At 46.1% G+C, this 23061-nt stretch overlaps 1 protein-coding gene and 1 pseudogene across 2 annotated transcripts in view; both read left to right on the plus strand.

Moving 5' to 3' along the window:
• Nucleotides 1–15968, plus strand: part of LOC115201861 (zinc finger protein 34-like) — a 28205-nt gene extending 12237 nt beyond the window's left edge. The window contains exons 2-4 of one of the 2 annotated variants that reach the window (XM_029765735.1): nucleotides 386–507; nucleotides 14384–14514; nucleotides 14692–15968. In XM_029765735.1, the coding sequence (XP_029621595.1) occupies nucleotides 386–507; nucleotides 14384–14514; nucleotides 14692–15855 (1417 nt within the window). In that variant the 3' untranslated portion in view covers nucleotides 15856–15968. Of the gene's footprint in view, nucleotides 1–45; nucleotides 508–14383; nucleotides 14515–14691 lie in introns of those variants that run through there. The other variant, XM_029765736.1, reaches the window with a different exon arrangement.
• The window catches only part of LOC115201843 (neurotrophin receptor-interacting factor homolog), a 133464-nt pseudogene that overhangs the window by 31649 nt on the left and 78754 nt on the right, over nucleotides 1–23061 (plus strand).

Here is a 23061-nt window from a genome sequence, read left to right on the forward strand (position 1 = left end):
GTAGGTGGCGGTGTGGGTACCTTTCAGAAGTAGTAGCAAACGGAAGTGAACAGCGACCAATAATCATTTCCAAGTTACCGTTTTTATTGTTGTTTTTCAGACATTTATTAACACCATGGACTCATTTAATTGCACAGCATCACATACTTGTCCCAGGTAGTCTTTAATTCGCGTTGGTGACCGGACTTGGTTGATAGACGTTATCTAGGTAACGCTAGCTGCTAACAATGGCTAACTGTATGGTTCTTCACACGCAAATAGCCTCCATTATGGAGGTTCTAGCGAATTCAGCCGTGACAGAGGTCTGTAAACTCGTAGACGACGACTATGCAGTGTTTCGTTTGGAAATAACTCAAAGCCAGAAAGAAAACAGGGCATTGCGAAGGAAACTACAGCTACTGGAACTGAAGGTAGCACGGGAGCGCGCAGAGACAACGCTAGATCGCGTCCTCGCCAGTCGTCCCAGAAGTGTCAAGATCCTCGACCCACACAGAGAAATGACAAGAGGTACATTTTGCAGGAGGCCTGTCGCCCGGTTCCACTCTGTGCATGTGGCTTTAGATGTATTAAATACTTATGGTTAAAGGGAAACTTCACCACTATACATTATTTGTGGTGTTTAACCACTCATAATTCTGAGTGATGAGGTGTTAAAGAAATAATGATGCACTATAGCGGTATTTTAAAATGTTCGTTACACTGATGATGCCATCAGTTGATCGAGTGTGCTGTCTGATCTAAAAATGAATGGAGTCATTTTTTTGTAGCAATTATTGTGGCCCAATTTGTGTTTCGCTAATTGCACGATCACGAATAGATATGGTTGTCCCTGTTCACTAGAGCCATTGCAGGGCTTGAAATGCAGGGACATGTTCTAGTCCCATGTGAAAACTACTGGGCCAAATGAAAGAATTACTGTTCCGAGCCAAGATAACATAAAAGCAAGTTGAACATGCAGAATTTCAATCATGGGTCATTTCATGTTTCATTTGCAGTCTGCACAAGTACCTTATAGCCAACCATACCATCTGATATTTACACTGGTAGTTTGGAAAACGCTTCCTGCGGTTACGTTTTATATTGTCATGGCAGACACTCGTTGTAAAAATGAAATAAATCAAACAGCACCGGAAACCTAGGATCCTGCTCTTCTCATATTGTTTTTGTCAGAGATTACAATCGGCTGTATGAGGAGTTGTGGCTTTGCCACCCACCAGTTAATATTCCGATTATACATTTGTATTTTTTATTTCACCTTTATTTAACCAGGTAGGCCAGTTGAGAACAAGTTCTCATTTACAACTGCGACCTGGCCAAGAAAGCAAAGCAGTGCGACACAAACAACAAATAAACGACATAGCTCATTAACAGCTTCTGGAATTAAGCTGGTTTTTAAACAATTATAGAATACAGAATAGCATTATTACAATATCAATTTTTACCAACAAGTGATGTGTACATTTGTCTTGACAAGCAAGCAGCTACATAGTGTAGGCCTACGTAAACCTTTACTTGCTAATAATGGCATCTCTGTGTAGGATGTCTGGCGGAGGACTTTTATTCTGTGTTGGTGAAATACGCGTGCCGATGTTCAACCTTGCCTCCGCTGTGAGGGGTCTAGCGTGAGTATCAGGCCATACTTAGGTGGGGCTCACTAGTCCAGTGTTGCCAACTTAGAGACTTTGTCGCTATATTTAGCGAGTATCCAGACCCCTCTAGCGACACATTTTCAAAAAAGCGACTAGCGACAAATCTAGCGACTTTTTCTGGTGTTATTGGAGACTCTGACGTGAAAACACGTATCGTTCTTACTCTTCTCAGCGAGCAGCGGGTGCTGCCGTGGGCCCCATCCCCGTCCCAAAGCATTCACAGGCGGCCCAGTCCTCGTGCAGCAGTCCCTCCCAGCTGCGGTCAGAGCAGGAGATGTTCACCCCTCCGCGTCCAGACTGCAAATGAATCGCGCATGCGGGAAGCCGCCGCTGGCTGATCCCGCCCTGTCTTACCTTCAGGGCGGGATGTAAATGTACTTTGTCTAAAATAAATCACTGCATTTGACTCACACAGCCTGTCACTTACTCACCTTGTCCACTGTGTGTGTGCACCTCTCTGTGACATAAGCTAAACATCCAGCTGGCTAGATCATCATGTCTCAGTCTAAACTGTACACTCAAAAATACAGAAAGGAGTGGGAATCAAACCCTGAATTCAAAGGCTGGTTGAAGCCGTTTATTGGAGATGATACACGGGGTATTGTAAGGCTGATTTCTACGCCAAACTTAGTGATGTAAAAAACACACTCAAAAGGCAAAGCCTTATAACAGTTCCACCCAAAACAAGCTGCCATTTATGGTTTAAAAAATTGACTCTGCAAAAAAGGCTGAGGCCACCATGGCATTAGCTATCACTGAACACTGTTCCATGCTGGCATGTGGTCACATTGGAGAAGCATGTAGAGCTGCTTTCTCAGACTCCACTGCTGCTACCCACTTCAAAATGCACAGGACAAAGTGCACAGAAATGATTAATGGTGTTCTAGCACCATACTTTCTGAAAAAGTTGGTCGCAGATGTGGGTGACCAGTGTTTCAGCCTCCTCCTCGATGAGTTCACGGATGTAAGTGTTTCTAAGTACCTGGGGGTTGTGATAAGGTACTTTAGTGACACCAAGCAGACAGTTGTATAAACATTTCTGGGGCTTGTTGAGTTGGAGGGAGGAGATGCCAAATCTATAGCCCGTGCTGTTGTGGCTTTCTTCGAGAAGTGTTGTCTTAAAAAAGAGAAACTCCTGGGGATAGGGACTGACAATGCCTCTGTTATGACGAAGATTAACAATGTGGTCCATAAAGTGCTGAAGGAGGAGTATGGCCTCAAATATCTGGTTCTTATTCGCTGTGTGTGCCACTCTCTGCAGCGTGCTCATTTGTAGTTCTAAACATATTTAGGGTGTTTTTTACTCACTTTTGGTCTCTCCCACAACGTTATTCCTCTCTCCTACAGCGTCCATCACAATTACATGCACATGGCCAATTATACAAATTTAGGTGATGATGACATTTAGCGACTTTTAGGACAGCCAATAGCTACTTTCCTTACTGAGGAGTTGGCAACACTGCACTAGTCTTGACCGAGAGGGAAAGCCTTGACATTCTTGCCTCAGCTTGGAAACCGAATGCTGGTTGACAACTGTGACACGTCAGATTTTGGCAAGATTGTAAAGGATTAAATACAAATATACATTTTCTGTTTTGGAGATTGAAAATGTACTGGCCCAAGCAGGCCATATGAAAGCATGATTAACTGTCCCGGTGAGCTCAGCAGATGTTGCCGGACCAACGGGCAGCCCTGAATGTCGAGCCCAGCACTGGACTTGTCTCAACGATGTTCCTATCTGCCTGGACATTTCAGGATATCTTGGTTGACTCAATTTCCCTGACTACAGCGTGATAGGTGCCTTACTTCCTTGTCCAATTGTGTTCCCACCCTGAAGGCAGGCTCTTCAGAGCCTCATAGATCAGGCATGGGCAACTCCAGTCCTCGGAGCTGGAGTGGTCACTTTTCCCCTAGCAAACACAGCTGATTTAAACTAATTACGTCCTAAACTGAAGATCATGATTAGTTGATTATTGGAGTCAGGTGTGTTAACTAGGGCTGGAGCAAAAGTGTGACACTGATCAGGCCCCGAGGACTGGAGTTACCCATCCCTGTCCTAGATCAACTGACAGTGGCAGCCAAGACCAACTGGGAAAATGAGTAAGTTGTTTTGTTTTCGGTAGCTAGCTAGCAAGCAATATAAGCTTTCTTTTTACACGATGCAGTGTTATTCAGTACAATTTCGTGATCAGTTCGGCCATAACAGGGCTATATTTCAGATTATTCAAAGTAACCACCCTTTGCCTTGACAGCTTTGCACACTCTTGGCATTCTCTCAACCAGCTTCATGAGGTAGTCACCTGGAATGCATTTCAATTAACAGGTGTGGCTTCTTAAAAGTTCATTTGTGGAATTTCTTTCCTTCTTAATGTGTTTGAGACAATCCGTTGTGACAAGGTAGGGGTGGTATACAAAAGATAGCCCTATTTGGTAAAAGACCAAGTCCATATTATGGCAAAAACAGCTCAAATAAGCAAAGAGAAATGACAGTCCATCATTACTTTACGACACGAAGGTCAGTCAATCCGGAAAATGTCAGTGTGTAGTCCCAAAAACCATCAAGAACTATGATGTAACTGGCTCTCATGAGGACCGCCACAGGAAAGGAAGACCCGGAGTTAACTCTGCTGCAGAGGATAAATTCATTAGAGTTAACTGCACCTCAGATTGCAGCCCAAATAATTGCTTCAGAGTTCAAGTAACAGACATCTTCTCAACATCAACTATTCAGAGCAGACTATGTGAATCAGGCCTTCATGGTCAAATTGCTGCAAGAAACCACTACTAAAAGGACACCAATAAGAATAAGAGACTTGCTTGGACCAAGAAACACAAGCAATGGACGTTAGACTGGTGCAGTCCAAATTTGAGATTTTTGGTTCCAACCGCTGTGTGGGGGTGCTTTGCTGGTGACACTCTGTGATTTATTTAGAGTTCAAGGCACACTTAACCAGCATGGCTACCACAGCATTCTGCAACGATACCGCCATCCCATCTGGTTTGGACTATCATTGGGATTATCATTTGTTTTTCAACAGGACAATGACCCAACACACCTCCAGACTGAGTAAGGGTTATTTCAGAGTGATTTAGTGCTGCATCAGATGACCTGGCCTCCACAATCACCCGACCTCAACCCAATTGAGATGGTTTGGGATGAATTGGACCGCAGAGTGAGGGAAAAGCAGCCAACAAGTGCTCAGCATGTGGGAACTCCTTCAAGGCTGTTGGAAAAGTATTCCTCATGAAGCTGGTTGAGAGAATGCCAAGAGTGTGCAAAGCTGTCATCAAGGCAAAGGGTGTCTACTTTGAAGAATCTAAAATATATTTTGATTTGTTTAACACTTTTTTTGGTTTCTACTAGATTCCATATGTGCTCTATTATTCTACAATGTAGAAAATAGTAAAAAAAAAAAAAAAAAACCCTTGAATGAGTAGGTGTGTCCGAACTTGACTGGTACTGTATACATACGTAAAAGAGCTAGGAATATCTGTACCATAATGCAGTTGTGAGCATACTGGCCATTTTATAGTGTACTACAACATCAGTCAAACTGAATATGGATGTTGTTGGTTGAATGTTCCACGCAGGTTCCAGAATGTTCTTCAGCTGGTGAACCTCGTTATGGGTGTCATGGCAGCTGGTTTAGCTGGCTGTGGCGACTTTGGCAGGGATGTTGGGTTTGTGGATCTCCGACTCTGGCTCCTTTCAGACAACCGTCTGGTGCTTTCTGCGCTCCACAGCCAGGTGGACAAGCCTCTCCCGGAAGTGGTGGGTTCTGGGCTCGTACACTTTCTTCACCACCCACTGCTTTGACCTCTTGCAGAAGATTTGTTTGTACTGCAAGTCTCCTGGAAAGACATGAAGACTGATCATGAGGATGTGTAACTGGGGCTGTTGCCGTGACCGTATTACCGCCAGTCATGAGTTATGACCGCAGGGGTAAAATTTGACATGACCGTCAAGTCACGGTAATCTCTTATGCGCTCTGGACATGTATTGGTAGTACTCAACTCGCCTTCCCTGTAGCTCAGTTGGTAGAGCATGGTGTTTGCAACGCCAGGGTTGTGGGTTCAATTCCCATGGGGGGCCAGCACAGACAACAAAAAAATGTATGAAATGAATGCATTCACTACTGTAAGTCGCTCTGGATAAGAGCGTCTGGTAAATGACTAAAATGTAAATGTGAAAATGCTAACGACCATCAGGTCACTAATGGCCTGGTACTCAGGGCTCTATTGTCCCTCTAGCCATCAATGTAAAGGCAATTGAAAATCACCCCCGAACACTTATCAAAACAGTATGTGCTTTTAAAACTCACCGCACTGTGATTGCTCAATTTGAAGAAAGAAGTTCAACAGGTTAAAACTCAGTCGAAAACATGGTCGTTGTGGGTGTTGTTTCAATGCTTTCTCAAATCGTCAATAGCCTATAGTCGCATCATGCAGCCCATATCTTTAGAATGCCTTAGAAATCAAAAGGTTTGTATCATTCCCAACTAAAGTTTCCAAATAACTCTAAATCTAGCCTATAGGACCTGTTTCAAATGATTACTTTTACACTCAGCATAGCCACTTCATATGCACGCACTCTCACTCTGGAATTGTATTAATCTAAGTTCAATTATATTCCTCTTACTATAAAATAATGGCACAGGACTTAAGCATATCTTGTCTACTAAATGAACAAGCCTACAGCCTTCGGTATGGCGCATGGCCAGATAACATGCAGTAGGCCAACTCATTCTGTTCTTCTGAAATACATTTATCATATGTTTCTTTCGACCTGCCTAAAATAAATAATGGATTTATTGTGATGGTGTATATTCAATTGATTTTAGACTTTAAAAAAATGTGGTTCTTAATTAACGGTCAATTACCATGAGACCGGCAGTCTTTTGCATGATTATAACGGCTGAGAAAATGTCATGACTGCCACAGCCCTGTGTGAAACCATACAAGAAACCATGTTCATCTGTAAACAAAAAAAGGGTACAGTACACTGGTATGTGTTGTTACACTCCGAGTCAATGAGGGACTGATTTAGACCTGGGTTTCACAAAAGTATTGTAGCGACCCGCACAGACAGTGGTGGGTTAGGTGTTAGGCTATTAGTGGGTTGTGTCGTACTTACCAGTGTTCGCGGGGTCATGCCAATCAACCTGCTATCTGCCAATCACGGGAATGCCTGGAATGTTCAGATACCGGACAGCCTGGTGGTTGGCGGAGTGGCGTGAAGGGGGGTTGGGCAGGGGGATGGAGCATTGGAAGTTAAGACCGGGTTTTAGCCATTGTTCTCTCTCTTACGTCTGGGCTTCACAAGAGAAGGTCACGGTTTGTTTGTAGGGTACCTTTCATTTATTTGGCGTGGGCTACGGCCAAACAGTAGCCTGTGTTAAGTTGTGTTAATAAACCGTCCATTCGTTAACTCCATCCTCTGTCTGGACAATTGTTCCTTCATGATCTAGTCAGGTCATTACACTGGTGTCAGAAGTAAAAACGTGTATAAAAGTTAGCCAGCTAGCTGACTTCGGTGGCTAGCTAACATAGGTGAGGACGGGGTTGAAAATGCTTCAAGGGAATCCAAAAGTGAAGGTAGGGGACGATTATGGCCAAGGAGGTGCGTGTGCATGGACGTCGGAGGATCTGGCTGAGGAGATCGCCAGGGCGTCGGATCCCAGAGGCCGCTTGAGGGAGGACGTTAGAGGGATGGCGGCTGAAGCGGGCATGAGTGCTTCGTCTAATGTGTTTCGCGCGGATTCTGGTGGGCGGACCGAAGGGGTGACGTCGACGCGGCGGGACGAGGAATCTGGGGCTCAGGATGTAAACAAACATGGCGGCGCCCAGCCCCCGGCTGCGTCCGTATCCGTTAAGACCCCAAAGTATTCCGGTAAGGCGGATTGGGAAGCTTTTCATGCTCAATTTGAACTGTTAGCTCATTTTAGGGGGTGGTCGAATGAAGATAGGGCACTGCAGTTGGCTTTATGCCTGACGGATGATGCTCTGGCCTGTTTGATATTGATTAGCCCCGAGGACAGACGCGATTATGGTGCCTTAGTGGGAGCACTGAGGAGGCGCTATGGACAGTGTGTACAGCCCGGGCTGCTGCGCTCCGAACTGAGTAATAGACGCAGGCAACCTGGAGAGCCTCTACGGGTGCTAGCTAATGACATTGAGAGCCTCTCTCGGCAGGCATATGCTCACATGCCCCCCTACGTGCAGAGCGAGCTAGCACGGGACCAGTTCATACAGGCGCTTTCTCCTACGGAGCTGCGCATACAGACCCAGCTGGCTCATCCTGAGTCATTGCAGATAGCCTTGGAGATGGCTTTGGAGAGGGAGCTGGTGTGGGCTGGGGCTTCAGCTGGGTCTTTGGTGGGGGCGCAGGGAGGCAGACCCTCTGGGAGAGCTGGGGGGCAGAGCAGCCCAGAGCCAGAAAAGCCTGCATGCGTGGCTGATATGACAGAACTCATTCGTGCTGTGTCGCTACAGGTGGAACGAAACACACGCCGTGGTCCCCGGGTCTGCTGGGGTTGTGGCCAGACAGGCCATCTGCGCCGAGATTGCCCCAAGTCCCCCGGAGCTCAGGGAAACGGCTCAGGGTCCGCATTGACCGGGTAGTGCGGACCCCTGGCTTTCTATCCCAACCACCACCATCTTCTTCAGGAGGAGCCCACCGGCCCAGACGGGGAAGCAAGGCTCCACTTCCCCCAGAAGCAGACGTGGGCAAGAGGACGGAGCCTGTTGTCGTGGTGGGCCGGACCTGTGTTGGGGACCTTTGTCATGTCCCTGTCACTGTGGAGGGGGTGCCCTGCTCTGCCCTGGTGGACACTGGGTCCACAGTAACCCTGGTGAGGCCAGATATTGTACCAGGTTGGATTCAGTGTGAGCCCACAACTGTGCAGCTCCGCAGTCACAGGTGAGCTGGCACCCATGAAAGGGAAGGGAATAATGACTCTGACAGTAGGGGCAGGACTGTGCGTCATCCCGTGTGGGTGGCGGCTGTGCAGGACCCTTGTATCCTGGGGTTGGACTTTCTTAGGAGCACAGGCTGCCAGTTAGACCTAAATGGGGGCACACTGAGCTTCCAGGGAGGGCCTGCAGTCATCATGGCCCCCCCTAATATCACATACACTCAACCCAACAAACCCTTTACTCCAACAGTTAAAGCAGCAGAGACTCATGGCTGCCCCCCCTCCCCCACATCTGTGTGTGACTTTTCCCCAGCCCCCCTGTCACCTACGGCTGTGTTACATTCCCCCAGCTACCCCCACGACACAGCCCTCCGTGAGCCCGGGCCGCACCCCCCCAGCCCAGCTACCCCAGATGGGAGAGGAGAGGACACTGTCTGCAGTGAGGGAGATATGGGGGAGGAACTGTGTTGGTCTTGACCCTGAGCAGCAGGAATGGTTGTGGCAGTTGCTGTTTGAATTCAGAGACAGCTTTGCGCTAAGTGAGGAAGAGGTGGGTCAGACTCATCTGGTGCAGCATGAGATCGACACAGGTGATGCTCGACCCATCAAGATGCGTCCCCGCCGTATCCCGCTGACACGCCAGGAGGCGGCAGACAAGGCTGTGTTGGAGATGCAGCGGGCAGACTTCATCGAGCCCTCAGACAGCCCCTGGGCGGCGCCGGTTGTCATGGTTCCTAAGAAGGGGGGCAAGCTGAGGTTCTGTGCGGACTACAGGCGGCTGAATGAGGTAACCAGGAAGGACTCATACCCCATACCACGTATCGATGAGTCGCTGGACCTGGTTAAGGGGTCCTCCTGGTTCTCCTCACTAGACCTCCGCAGTGGCTACTGGCAGGTGCCCCTCTCCCCAGAGGCCAGAGCCAAAACTGCGTTCTCCACTAACAGAGGACACTGGCAGTTCAAGGTCCTGTGCTTCGGCCTGTGCAACGCTCCAGCTACTTTTGAGCGTTTGATGGACAGGGTGCTGGATGGCATCCCCCGACAGCAGTGTCTGGTATACCTCGATGACATCCTGGCCCATGGCAGCTCCTTCCAGTCAGCTCTGGTGGCGCTACGGAGTGTGCTGGAGCGGGTGGCTGCCGCAGGTCTGAAGCTCCACCCCGAGAAGTGCCACTTCATGAGGAGAGAGGTGTCCTTCCTGGGCCACCGAGTGGGGAAGGAGGGGATCAGCACCATGGAGGACAAGGTGGGGGCTGTCCGAGACTGGCCCACCCCCACCGACCAGCGTCAGCTGAAGAGCTTCCTGGGCCTGGCCTCGTACTACAGGAGGTTTGTACGGGGCTTCTCAAGCGTCGCTGCTCCCCTGAACCGCCTGCTGCCGAAGGACAAGGCCTTCACTTGGACAGGGGAGTGTGAGGAGGCCTTCAACACCCTCAAATGTGCACTGATCGAGGCCCCTGTGCTCGCCCCCCCTGACCTCACCTTGCCCTTTATCCTGGACACAGACGCGAGCAATGTGGGCATGGGTGGGGTGCTGGCCCAGGTGGGGCCAGAGGGGGAGAGAGTGGTGGCGTACTTCAGCAGAACATTTAACAAACATGAGCGCCGCTACTGTGTCACCCGGCGGGAGCTCTTGGCTGTTGTGGCTTCCATCAAACACTTCAAGTACTACCTGGGTGGCCTGCCATTTACTGTGAGGACTGACCACTCTGCTCTCCAGTGGCTCATGTCGTTCAGAGAACCAGAGGGGCAGGTGGCACGCTGGTTGGAGGAGCTTCAGCCGTATGACTTCACAGTGGTGCACAGGGCAGGGGCACGCCACTCCAACGCCGACGCCATGTCCCGTCGGCCCTGTACTGCAGATGGCTGCCGCCACTGTGAACGGAGAGAGGGACGGGAGAGAGCGCTGAGTGCAGAGGAGGGGGTCTGTGCCACAGTGTGTCGGGTGAGCGGCCCTGTCTGCTGTGAGCTGCAGACTGTCGACGTGGCTGAATGGGGGCAGCAGCAGGGACGGGACACAGACCTACAGCCAGTGCTACAGTGGGTAGAGGCGCAGGTTAGGCCACCATGGGAAGAGGTGACAGCGCTCTCACTCGCGACCAAAAGGTTGTGGTCAAAGTTTGAGAGACTGCGGCTGGCTGATGGCGTGCTACAGCGGGCATGGAAGAAGTCAGCTACGGGAGAGGAGAGGTGGCAGGTGGTGGCCCCAAAAGCATTGCGGGAGGCTGTGCTCCAGAGTACTCATGGGGGGGTGGGGACTGGACACTTTGGGGTCACAAAAACACTCCGCCGCCTCCGTCAGGGCTTTTACTGGGGGCAGCACAAGAGGGATGTGGAGGACTTTTGCCGCCGCTGTGACAACTGCACAGCGAGAAAGGGCCCCCCAGGCCGCTCTCATTCTCAGCTCCAACAGTTCCCAGTGGGGGCTCCCATGGAGAGGGTGGGAGTGGATGTAGTTGGGCCGTTCCCCACCACAGACAGTGGAAACCGCTGGGTGCTCACGGCTATGGACTATTTCACAAAATGGCCTGAGGCCTATGCTCTGCCTGACCAGGAGGCAGAGACCATCGTCGACACCCTGACAGCGGGGATGTTCAGCAGGTTTGGAGCTGCGGAGTCCATCCACAGCGACCAAGGCAGAAACTTTGAGTCCCGTGTGTTCGCCACCATGTGTGAGAGGCTGGGTATACACAAGACCCGCACTACTCCTCTCCATCCTCAAAGTGATGGCCTTGTGGAGCGCTTCAACAAAACGCTTGGACAGCAGCTGGCCATCGTCTCTGCCAAACACCAGCGTGACTGGGACAAGCACCTGCCTATGGTCCTCATGGCATGCCGCTCCGCTGTCCAAGACTCCACCTCCTGCACACCTGCCCTCCTCATGCTGGGGAGAGAGATCCGCACCCCTGCGGAGATGGCGTTTGGTCGTCCCCTGGATAGCCCTCATGTTCCCCCGGGGCCGGAGTATGCCCGGAGACTCCAGGACCGCCTGGAGACAGCCCACAACTTCGCCAGAGAGCAGCTGGTGAATGCAGGTGTGAGGCAGAAGAGGAACTATGACGTGCACACCTGAGGAAGGCACTTTGTGGCTGGGGAGCTGGTCTGGGTCTACAGCCCCCTAAGGAAAAAAGGCAGATGCCCCAAGTTGGACAGTCACTGGGTGGGGCCCTGCAGCATCCTGGAGAGGGTAGGGGAGGTTGTGTACCGGGTGCAGCTTCCTTCCAGGGGGAGAAAGGTGGCACTGCACCGGGACAGGTTAGCCCCATACAGAGGGGCCGCTTCTCCCCAAACCCCAGGGACCCCCACAATTCCCCTCTCTGGCAAGGACATTCTCCAGGCACCCACCCCCAGGTGCCGTCGACAAGGCTCCAGACGGCCCACTCCCCCTGTCTCCCTCCCTGTGTCACCGCGTGGTTCCCCGGTGCCACGGACTGTATTCCCCGTTCCCGCTTCCTTGTCTCCCATATCCCTTCCTTCATCCCCTGGGTCCCAGAGGGGCAGCCCCCTGCCACGGGTGGAGCCCCCTGTTTCACATCTGGACACTCTGCGACCATCACGGCCACGCAGGCAAAGGAGACCTCTGGGTCGCTTCAGAGACTTTGTTTGTTCCCTCGGGGACGAGGGACTTTGTGGTGGGGGGGCTGTGTAGCGACCCGCACAGACAGTGGTGGGTTAGGTGTTAGGCTATTAGTGGGTTGTGTCGTACTTACCAGTGTTTGCGGGGTCATGCCAATCAACCTGCTATCTGCCAATCACGGGAATGCCTGGAATGTTCAGATACCGGGCAGCCTGGTGGTTGGCGGAGTTGCGTGAAGGGGGGTTGGGCAGGGGGATGGAGCATTGGAAGTTAAGACCGGGTTTTAGCCATTGTTCTCTCTCTTACGTCTGGGCTTCACAAGAGAAGGTCACGGTTTGTTTGTAGGGTACCTTTCATTTATTTGGCGTGGGCTACGGCCAAACAGTAGCCTGTGTTAAGTTGTGTTAATAAACCGTCCATTCGTTAACTCCATCCTCTGTCTGGACAATTGTTCCTTCATGATCTAGTCAGGTCATTACAGTATCGTAGCACTAAGATAATCTTCCGTCCATTTCGTTTCAATGGAATTAAGATCTTGGTGCTATAATGGTTTTGGGAAACCCAGCCCAAGTGGGTGCGATTTAATGATCAGGTAGAACATAAAACTAGCAGGCCCCAGACCTCGTAGAGTCAGAGTTGAATACCCCTGGGCCCAGATTCCCAAAAGCTTCTTAAGGTTAAGTTCATTGTTTGAACCTTTGTAGGAGTATCGTTAAATCTGAGGTTTTTCCCCAAAACCATCGTTAGTAAAGTTGAACTTAAACGCTTGTTATTTACCGACTGCCTCAGACCACTCGTAGAACAGCTAAGTGCATCGTTAATGGTTTTGCGACACTTTATACACAGAAGATATCCTCTACAAATCACATTTTCCAGATAGCAGCCGGCTAATTACATTGATTTGCTTTGCAATGTCTAGCCAGCGTATTATGAAAGCGAGCTAGCTAGATTTGTTTAGATAAAACACATGTAGTTCGCTTGATAGTAAGCTAAACCAAATCTTTTATGTCACATGCGGCCGAATACAACAGGTGTAGACTTTAAAAATACATGTTTTATTGGTCACATACACATATTTAGCAGATGTTATTGAAGTTAGAGCGAAACGCATGTGTTCCTATCTCCAAGAGTGCATTAGTATCTAACAATAGACAATACACACATCTAAAAGTAAAAGAATGGAATTATCAAATATTAGGATGAGCAATGTCGGAGTGGCATAGACTAAAATACAGTAGAATAGAATACAGTATACATATGAAATGAGTAAAGCAGTATGTTAAAGTAATTAAGGTGATATGTACATGAATGTAGGGTTAACGTTAGCTAAGTTACCTCAGCTCGACTTCTTTGCTGCACTGATCGGATGCCTTTCTCTTTGAGATGGAATAGCATCACTTTTCAAAGTTCAATGACCTGGTGTAACTATGCGCTTGGAGTCAGGAAGCAGGTGCAGAAGGGGAGTTTAATAAACATGAACAAGGCAGATAAACAAAACCACTACTGACTGAGGCTACAGAGGGCTAAATAATGAGTAATCAAGGTGATGAAGAAGTCCAGGTGTGCGTAATGATGGGGAGCAGATGCGCGTGATGACAGGCGTGACACCTGGCAACCTCATTAGTTGAGACTTCAGGTCTGTTTCGAAACCCTCTGGCTACAAATACTGGCATTTGGATATTTCTCAAGGAGAGAATTCACATCAACTGGATCCACCTCTAGCAGGATGGTACTACATCTTGAAATCGCTATGAATTCTGGATATTGTGGTTCGCTTACAACCAAGAAATGCGGATGGCCCGTTTCTACCGGTGAAATGCAGAAACGCTCATATTTGCGTGTAGTGAGGAAATTCTTGATTTTTATGAAAAATGCTATGTTAATAACATATTCATGGACATATACAGTGAAATAGAGCAGCAGTGAAATGTCCCTTTAGCCAGAATTTGGTCTTGGTCAATTTTTGGGAAGTATGCAATAAATTCCCCTGATCTATCTTGCACAAAGACACAATATCATATTCTAACCACATTCTTGATTTACTGCATTTCCTATTATTTACTAATTTGAAACAATATAATGCCTGGAACATAATATCGATCTATAAATAGTGCTTTATATTAAGAAGTAATCTGTTACTTTACATCCTGGCCAATTCTAGACAGTGTCAATAGTGTACAATATACCGTTGAGCATTGACAGTAGCTAACCTAACCACCTCTTTTCCCCAATCACTCTCTCAGGTGAAGGACATCTCACTGGAGGCCACAGGAGCTCTGTGAAGCCAGCGGGACACAATACATGGAGAGATGACCAACCAATCACTGTTGATGAGGAGAGTGGAGCCTCAACCCAGCAAGTTATCATAATAGAGGTCAGTGTAATAGTGTTACATTAAAATTACAGTATATCAAATGTGGCCAGTTTATTTCAGAAAGGCTCCCCTCAGCTAGTCACTTGCTTACATGTACATCCTCATTTGAGCTTGTGAGACATTTATCTAATTTAACTAATATTGTACCCGTGATAACCTCCTCTCTTCTTGTGTCAGTCTGCAGATGCAGAGGCTGTAGGTCTTAGGGTCAAGCAGGAGAGGTCTGAAGGAGAGGAGGACCCATGGCACATCCAGACTGGAGCGCCCCCTGTAGCCACGGAGGACACCACAACCGCCCCAGTGCTGCCAAGGACCCGACGCAGCATCACGGAGGTCAGTGGAACGCTGAACGCCATCAAGTCAGAGATAGACACCAAGACTTTAACTGTAACACCAAGGCTTTTACACACAGGATCTGACCACAGGTCACACCCAGAGAGACTGGGGCTGGGGAGACTGGGCTGTCTTCCTGCTCCCGGCTCAGAGTATTCACTTTACGGTAACCCGAGGACGTTTCATTCCCATCGGGATGCGTTAGAGACTGGCAATGATCCGTCTTGTTCTTACTCTACAGAGATGGACCCTGACAACATTCCCTTGGGTTTAGAGACACAGACTGATCTGTCTAGAGGGGACTGGAACCGGTACAGTAGTAGTGTATATTCTGAAGGGTGCCTAGATAAGAAAGGGGAGGGTTTGGTTGTAGATGAAGTGAAAGTGGAGTGTGCGGTTCCTCCCACGTGGAATGCAGATAGTCACCTAGGAGATGGACACTCACAGGGCAGAGATTTCTTAGATTACAGGGAAAGCTTAGAGACAAATCCAAATAACACGACCCACTCCCCTTTACACACACTCAAGGATTACAACCCAGTGTCCACTTCAGTGGGGCCTTCCGATTCACACGGACGCTGCCTTTTCGATCAGGTATTGAACTCAAACGACAGGGCTGGAGCCCAGGTTCAGGGAGGGGGAGCAACATCAAGCAATAGTAAAGAGAAACGGTTCCTCTGCATGTTCTGTAACAAAGGCTTCAGCTGCCCGCAGAAGGTGGAGATCCACCAGAGGGTCCACACAGGGGAGAAACCATTCAGCTGTACCCAGTGTCACATGCGCTTTGCCCAGGCTGGTGACCTGAAGAGGCACCATAGAATCCACACAGGGGAGAAACCCTACAACTGCCCCCAGTGTGAGAAGAGCTTTTCCCGCCAGCACCATCTGAAGATGCACCTGAAGGTCCACACGGGAGAAAGGCCGTTCGCGTGTGCGCACTGTGGGAAGAGGTTCTCAGAGAAGAGCTACCTCAGAATACACCAGAAGAAAAAACATTCCACTCTATAACATAAAGTAACCATTCCACTTGATGGGGTCTGACATTTAGGTCAAACCCTACTTTAACCCCTTACACTTGTGGGAATTGGCCTATATGGATGGAGCTAAATTGAAATGTTTCTTACAGAAGAAATAGGGAAAGCATATGCATAACCATGGTAGAAATCAAAGGGGAACAGTTTGGAGATTATGTGAAAATGATTAGACTAAAAGTGAGGACACAACAGTTCACCTGACACAAGACTGAATCCAAACATTACACTGTTGATTTTATGCGCATTTTACATTTACTCTGCCGCATATGTTTAAAACAAAATCAGAAAATACTCTGGATACTTTCAGTAACATAATAAGAATATTCCTGGAAAATGTAGGGTAGATGCAACATAAGACAAAAAAATCACAAGGATTTGAGTGAGGTCTAATTGGTGTTTCCAAGTGGCAACACACCTCTCCAAAGTGTACACAGTTCCTAAGTAATGTCAATGCACTTTTATATCTTAAAGAAGAGTCTTCAACTTGAAGGTGATATTTTTAGCTCTCCTAGCTGTGCCGGTGAGGAACTGGAGCAAGCACACTGGTAGTGGTTTTGTTTGGAACACAACCCTGCATCCCAACCTTTACACAATTACTGTTGTTTAAGCAATCCAAAAACGGTCCTTTTACAAAGCACAATCTGGGTCAGGTGTTCATCATTTGACACCTTGCTCTAATGCCAACATGAATTATAAAAGCTAAATTATAAAATATGTCTTACAGTGTTAGGACGGAATAGAGTCGCAAGTAAATTCAAATGCGTGGTCCGCGGCAAATCTTCACAATACAACAAATAGGCTCATTCTGTTCAGGACAACCCAGGGTATAACGCCATGTCATCTTCTAACTAGGGCTGTTGCAGTGACCATATTACTGCCACACCAGCAGTCATGAGTCATGACTGCAGTAAAATTCCACTTGTCATGGCAAATCTCACTTTATGCACTCTGGACATGCTTTGGTAGTACCCAACTTGCTAACAACCATCAGGCCCTAATGTCTCTTTTGTCCCTCTAACATCACATCAAACACATATCATCAAAACAGAACGCCTATAGTACTTTTAAAACTCACCTCACTGTGATAATCAAATTTGAAGAAAGAAGTTCAACAGCAGGTTGAAACGGTGTGAAACATGGTTGTTATGGATGTTGTTTCAAATCCTAACACAACGAAATGGACAGCACTTTCAAAGGTGATGATTCATTGAAAACACCCGTACACATAGAGTTTATGCATAGGGGTATGAGCCTAAACCCGAAAAAACCCCGGAATTATGATTGTGCCTTTTATACAGTACATAGCCTACCGCATATTACGCATGGCAGAAAAACATAAAACAAAACTGATTTAAGATGTCTTTGGTACATAATTGGTCTAGCCTATACTCCAAAACTAAACACATTCGAGTAATCGCCTCGGAGTGTGGCCTGTATTATACTGGATAGATTGGTTACTTTATGCTACGCTCCATGAGTCGGGGAGAGAATGTAGGCGATGCTGTTGGTTCATTGATGGTTTGTGCAGTGCGGCTTACAAGTTAGCCTACAATTAGTGAATTTGTATTTGATTTTGAATAGCCTAGTTATAGGGCATTTTTTAAATATTTTAATAATTAATTGGGTCACACATTACCTTTAGGTATACATCTCTCACCGCCATGCGTTTCCATCTCCTTGTCGCTCTAATTTATTCCTTTCTCGAGCGCGCAGACGGGCTGTCAACCGTTTAGTGAAATATGTTTCACTATCGATGTTCCCGAACAGATTTCAATTGGTTTCCCAAATGAAACACTGGGCAGCTGCAGGAACAAGGTTGGTGTCCTCCATTCGCTACAGATGAAATACATGTTTATCCTCGGCCACTGTTGATAATGGGCCATTCTAAATCGACATTTTACATATTAGTAAAGACGAGAATAGTCTGATGGGTGAAAATATGATCACTTGATGAGAACAGCTGTGCAGCCTGAGGCAAGGAACAGAGAACAAGCTTTTTTTCACTTTCTACTTTCTCAAATCATCAATATCCTGTAGTCACACCATGCAGCCCATATGTTTTGCTTTCTAAGGTTTGTATCATTCAAAACTAAAGTTGCCAAATAACAAAAAAAACTAGCATTTAGGACCTGTTTCAATTGATAACTTTTACGGTCAACATAGCCACTTCATATGCGCAGTAATTGGAAAAATATTACTTAGCTGAATAAAATATAAGTAAAATTATATTCTTCTTACTGTAAAATAAAAAAATGTCACAGGACTTAAGCATATATTGTCAGCTAGACTTAACAAGCCTACAGCCTATGGCATGGAGCATAGCCAGATAACATAGGTCTACAGTAGGCCAACTCATTCTCTGTTCTTCTGAAATACATTTTCTTCATATCATGTTTATTTAGACCTGACTAAAATAAATAATGGATTTATTGTGATGGTGTATATTCAACTCATGTATTCTACTTTTTTTTAATGTAGATGTTTCAAAGGCCCGCAACGGCAGCTTGTATGGGCGGAGGCCTGGACATGCTAAACGTGTTTATGTAACCTGTTAGGGTATAGGGGGCAGTATTTTCACGGCTGGATAAAAAAATGTACCCGATTTAATCTGGTTACTAATCCTACCCAGTAACTACAATATGCATATACTTATTATATATGGATAGAAAACACCCTAAAGTTTCAAAAACTGTTTGAATGGTGTCTGTGAGTATAACAGAACTCATTTGGCAGGCAAAACCCTGAGACAGATTCTGACAGGAAGTGGATACCTGATGTGTTGAATTGACTTTAAGCCTATACCATTGAAAAACAAAGGGGGTGAGGAATGTTTTGGCACTTCCTATTGCTTCCACAAGATGTCCCCAGCCTTTACAAAGTGTTTTGAGTCTTCTACAGTGAGATCTGACCGAATAAGAGCCTTGGAACTGTGATGGCCCATTAGACACCTTGCGTGCGAGTTGATGGTGGGTACTCTCATTCCGAAACGTTTTAAAAGAGAACCCAATGGTCCGCCTTGAATTTTATTCATGTTCTGGTTAAAAAAGGCCCTAATGATTTATGCGATACAACGTTTGACATGTTTGAACGAACGTAAATATATTTTTTCCGTTCGTGAAGTGAAGTCCGGCTGGCTTAGATCATGTGCTAACAACACGGAGGTTTTTGGACATAAATGATGAGCTTTTTTGAACAAAACTACATTCGTTATGGACCTGGGATTCTTTGGAAGTGACATCTGATGAAGAGAATCAAAGGTAATGGATTATTTACATAGTATTTTTGATTTTAGATCTCTCCAACATGGCGGTTAGTCTGTATCGCAATGCGTATTTTTCTGGGCGCAGTGCTCAGATTATTGCAAAGTGTGATTTCCCAGTAAGGTTAATTTTAAATCTGGCAAGTCCATTGCGTTCAAGAGATGTAAATCTATAATTCTTTGAATGACAATATAATATTTTACCAATGTTTTCTAATATTAATTAATTATTTTGTTGTCATGACTTGACTGCCGGTATTGGAGGGAAACGATTTCCTGAACATCAACGCCATAGTAAAACGCTGTTTTTAGATATAAATATGAACTTGATAGAACTAAAAATGCATGCATTGTCTAACATAATGTCCTAGGAGTGTCATCTGATGGAGATTGTAAAAGGTTAGTGCATAATTTTAGCTGATTTTATGGTTTTGGTGACGCCTGTCTTTGAATCGACAATGCATTACACACAGCTATTATCAATGTACTCTCCTAACATAACCTAACTTTATGCTTTCCCCGTAAAACCTTTTTGAAATCGGACAACGTGGTTAGATTAAGGAGATGTTTATCTTTCAAAGGCTGTAAGTTAGTTGTATGTTTGAGAAATTTGAATTTTGACATTTATTTGGTTTCAAATTTGCCGCTCTTGAAATGCACCTGCTGTTGATAGGGTGCGCCACGGGTGGCACGCTAACGTCCCACATAGCCCCAATAAGTTTTTAATTAACGGTCAATTACCGTGAGACCTGCAGACTTTTGCATGACAATAACCGGCTGACAAAATTTCATGACCACAGCCCTCTTAATTTTCAGCATTTCCCTCACTCAGACAATAAAAACATTTGCAAAAGTAGCCCAATTAGCAGGATGGAGGGAGGCATCTTCTTGTAGTGTAGTGCTCAAGTTCAGAACGTCAGTCAAAACCCATTCAGAGACCCTGAGCTCCGACGTCATGTATAGCATGTTACTGTACAGCCACTTCATTCCAATTTAAGTGCTTATCAGTGTCAAAATCTTACATTTTCAACCCGGGTAGGAGTGTAAAGGGTTAAAGAAAAAAACAAACATTTTAATTGTCAACAGAAAAGCTCCACAGATGCATTTGGAATAAGGAGAGTTACATATTTCATTATTAAATATTCCTGAGTATAATATTGCATCCAGACATTATGTAATATACACTGAGTATACCAAACATTACTAACTCCTTCCTAATATTGAGTTGCGCACCCCCCCCTCCCTCCCTCCCTCCCTTTTGCACTCAGAACAGCCTCAATTCATAAAGGCTGGCCCATGTTGACTCCAATGCTTCCCACAGTTGTCAATTTGGCTGGATGGGTGGTGGACCATTCTTGAGACACACAGGAAACTGTTGAGCATGAAAAACCCAGCAGTGTTGCAGTTCTTGACATAAACCGGTGTGTCAGATCTTTTGTCTTGCCCTTTCACCCTCTGAATGACACACACACACACACACACACGTCCCAATTGTCTCAAGACTCCTTTAACCTGTCTCCTCCCCTTCAACACTGACTGAAATGGATTTATCAAGTGACTTCAATAAGGGATCCTAGCTTTATCTGGTCAGTCTATGTAATGGAAAGAGTTCTTAATGTTTTCTACACTGTGTGTAAGGCATATATATATATATATATATATATATATATATATATATATATATATATATATATATATATATATATATATAAGCCTAAAAAGTCTGTTAAATATTGTGTTTGTACTGTGTAGGCTATAATGATGTTCACAAATGCCTATTTCATTACTTCCATTCAACTACTTCATTCCCCCCCCCAAGACACTTTTAATGAGAAAACGAATGTAGTTTATCAAGTTCATGCGGAATTATGTACATGTGTGGTTTTCATATGGTGTATTTAAAACTTGTTTATGTTTAATAAACACAAAAATGGGACTTTTCATTTTGAGACTCTCTTTAGTATACAGTCGTGGCCAAAAGTTTTGAGAATGACACAAATATACATTTTCACAAAGTCTGCTGCCTCAGTTTGTATGATGGCAATTTGCATATACTCCAGAATGTTATGAAGAGTGATCAGATGAATTGCAAAGTCCCTCTTTGCCATGCAAATTAACTGAATCCCCCAAAAAACATTTCCACTGCATTTCAGCCCTGCCACAAAAGGACCTGCTGACATCATGTCAGTGATTCTCTCGTTAACACAGGTGTGAGTGTTGACGAAGACAAGGCTGGAGATCACTCTGTCATGCTGACTGAGCTCGAATAACAGACTGGAAGCTTCAAAAGGAGGGTGGTGCTTGGAATCATTGTTCTTCCTCTGTCAACCATGGTCACGTGCAAGGAAACAAGTGCCGGCATCATTGCTTTGCACAAAAAGGGCTTCACAGGCAAGGATATTGCTGCCAGTAAGATTGCACCTAAAATCAACCATTTATCAGATCATCAAGAACTTCAAGGAGAGCGGTTCAATTGTTGTGAAGAAGGCTTCAGGGCGCCCAAGAAAGTCCAGCAAGCGCCAGGACTGCCTCCTAAAGTTTATTCAGCTGCGGGATCAGGGCACCACCAGTACAGAGCTTGCTCAGGAATGGCAGCAGGCAGGTGTGAGTGCATCTGCACGCAGAGTGAGGCGGAGACTTTGAGGATGGCCTGGTGTCAAGAAGGGCAGCAAAGAAGCCACTTTTCTCCAGGAAAAACATCAGGGACAGACTAATATTCTGCAAAAGGTACAGGGATTGGACTGCTGTAAAGTAATTTTCTCTGATGAATCCCCTTTCCGATTGTTTGGGGCATCTGTAAAAAAGCTTGTCCGGAGAAGGCAAGGTGAGCGCTACCATCAGTCCTGTGTCATGCCAACAGTAAAGGATCCTGAGACCATTCATGTGTGGGGTTGCTTCTCAGCCAAGGGAGTGGGCTCACTCACAATTTTGCCTAAGAACACAGCCATGAATAAAGAATGGTACCAACACATCCTCCGAGAGCAACTTCTCCCATCCATCCAGGAACAGTTTGGTGACGAACAATGCCTTTTCCAGCATGATGGAGCACCTTGCCATAAAGTAAAAGTGATAACTAAGTGGCTCAGGGAACAAAACTCCCCAGACCTTAATCCCATTGAGAACTTGTGGTCAATCCTCAAGAGGTGGGTGGACAAACAAAAACCCACAAATTCTGACAAACTCCAAGTATTGATTATGCAAGAATGGGCTGCCATCAGTCAGGATGTGGCCCAGAAGTTAATTGACAGCATGCCATGGCGGATTGCAGAGGTCTTGAAAAAGAAGGGTCAACACTGCAAATATTGACTCTTTGCATCAACTTCATGTAATTGTCAATAAATGCCTTTTACACTTGTGAAATGCTTGTAATTATACTTCAGTATTCCATACTAACATCTGACAAATATATCTAAAAGACACTGAAGCAGCAAACTTTGTGGAAATTAATGTGTCATTCTCAAAACTTTTGGCCACGACTGTACATGACATCTGATCTCACCCTATTCTGCATACACCTGACTATGCTTTATACCCAATATACACTTACTAAATGTACCTACACTAACAAATACCTACTGTACACCTCAAAATAGTTTAGTCAGGTTAGTCTAATGATGACTTATCATAGCCAACTTATTTTTTACCAACAACATATGTCTACCATTATAATAATGCAATTTAAAATCAAAAGGACCAGACAAAACAGGACATATAAAGATTTAGGGGTTGGGTAGAGGATACGAACCTGGTTTAGGGTAAGGGTTTAGGTTGGGCAAACACAGGGGAACTAGGAAGGCACAAAAGGGGAGGGGGGTGACAGAGTCAATCATGGACACTAGGCTATATCATAGGTTTAACAACAATGAAGCTATTCTGTAACTACAGTATAGGACTCGAATGTAGTGGGGATGGGTAAACACT

Source organism: Salmo trutta, chromosome 11 (genome assembly GCF_901001165.1).
Source record: "Salmo trutta chromosome 11, fSalTru1.1, whole genome shotgun sequence".
Lineage (NCBI taxonomy): Eukaryota > Metazoa > Chordata > Actinopteri > Salmoniformes > Salmonidae > Salmo > Salmo trutta.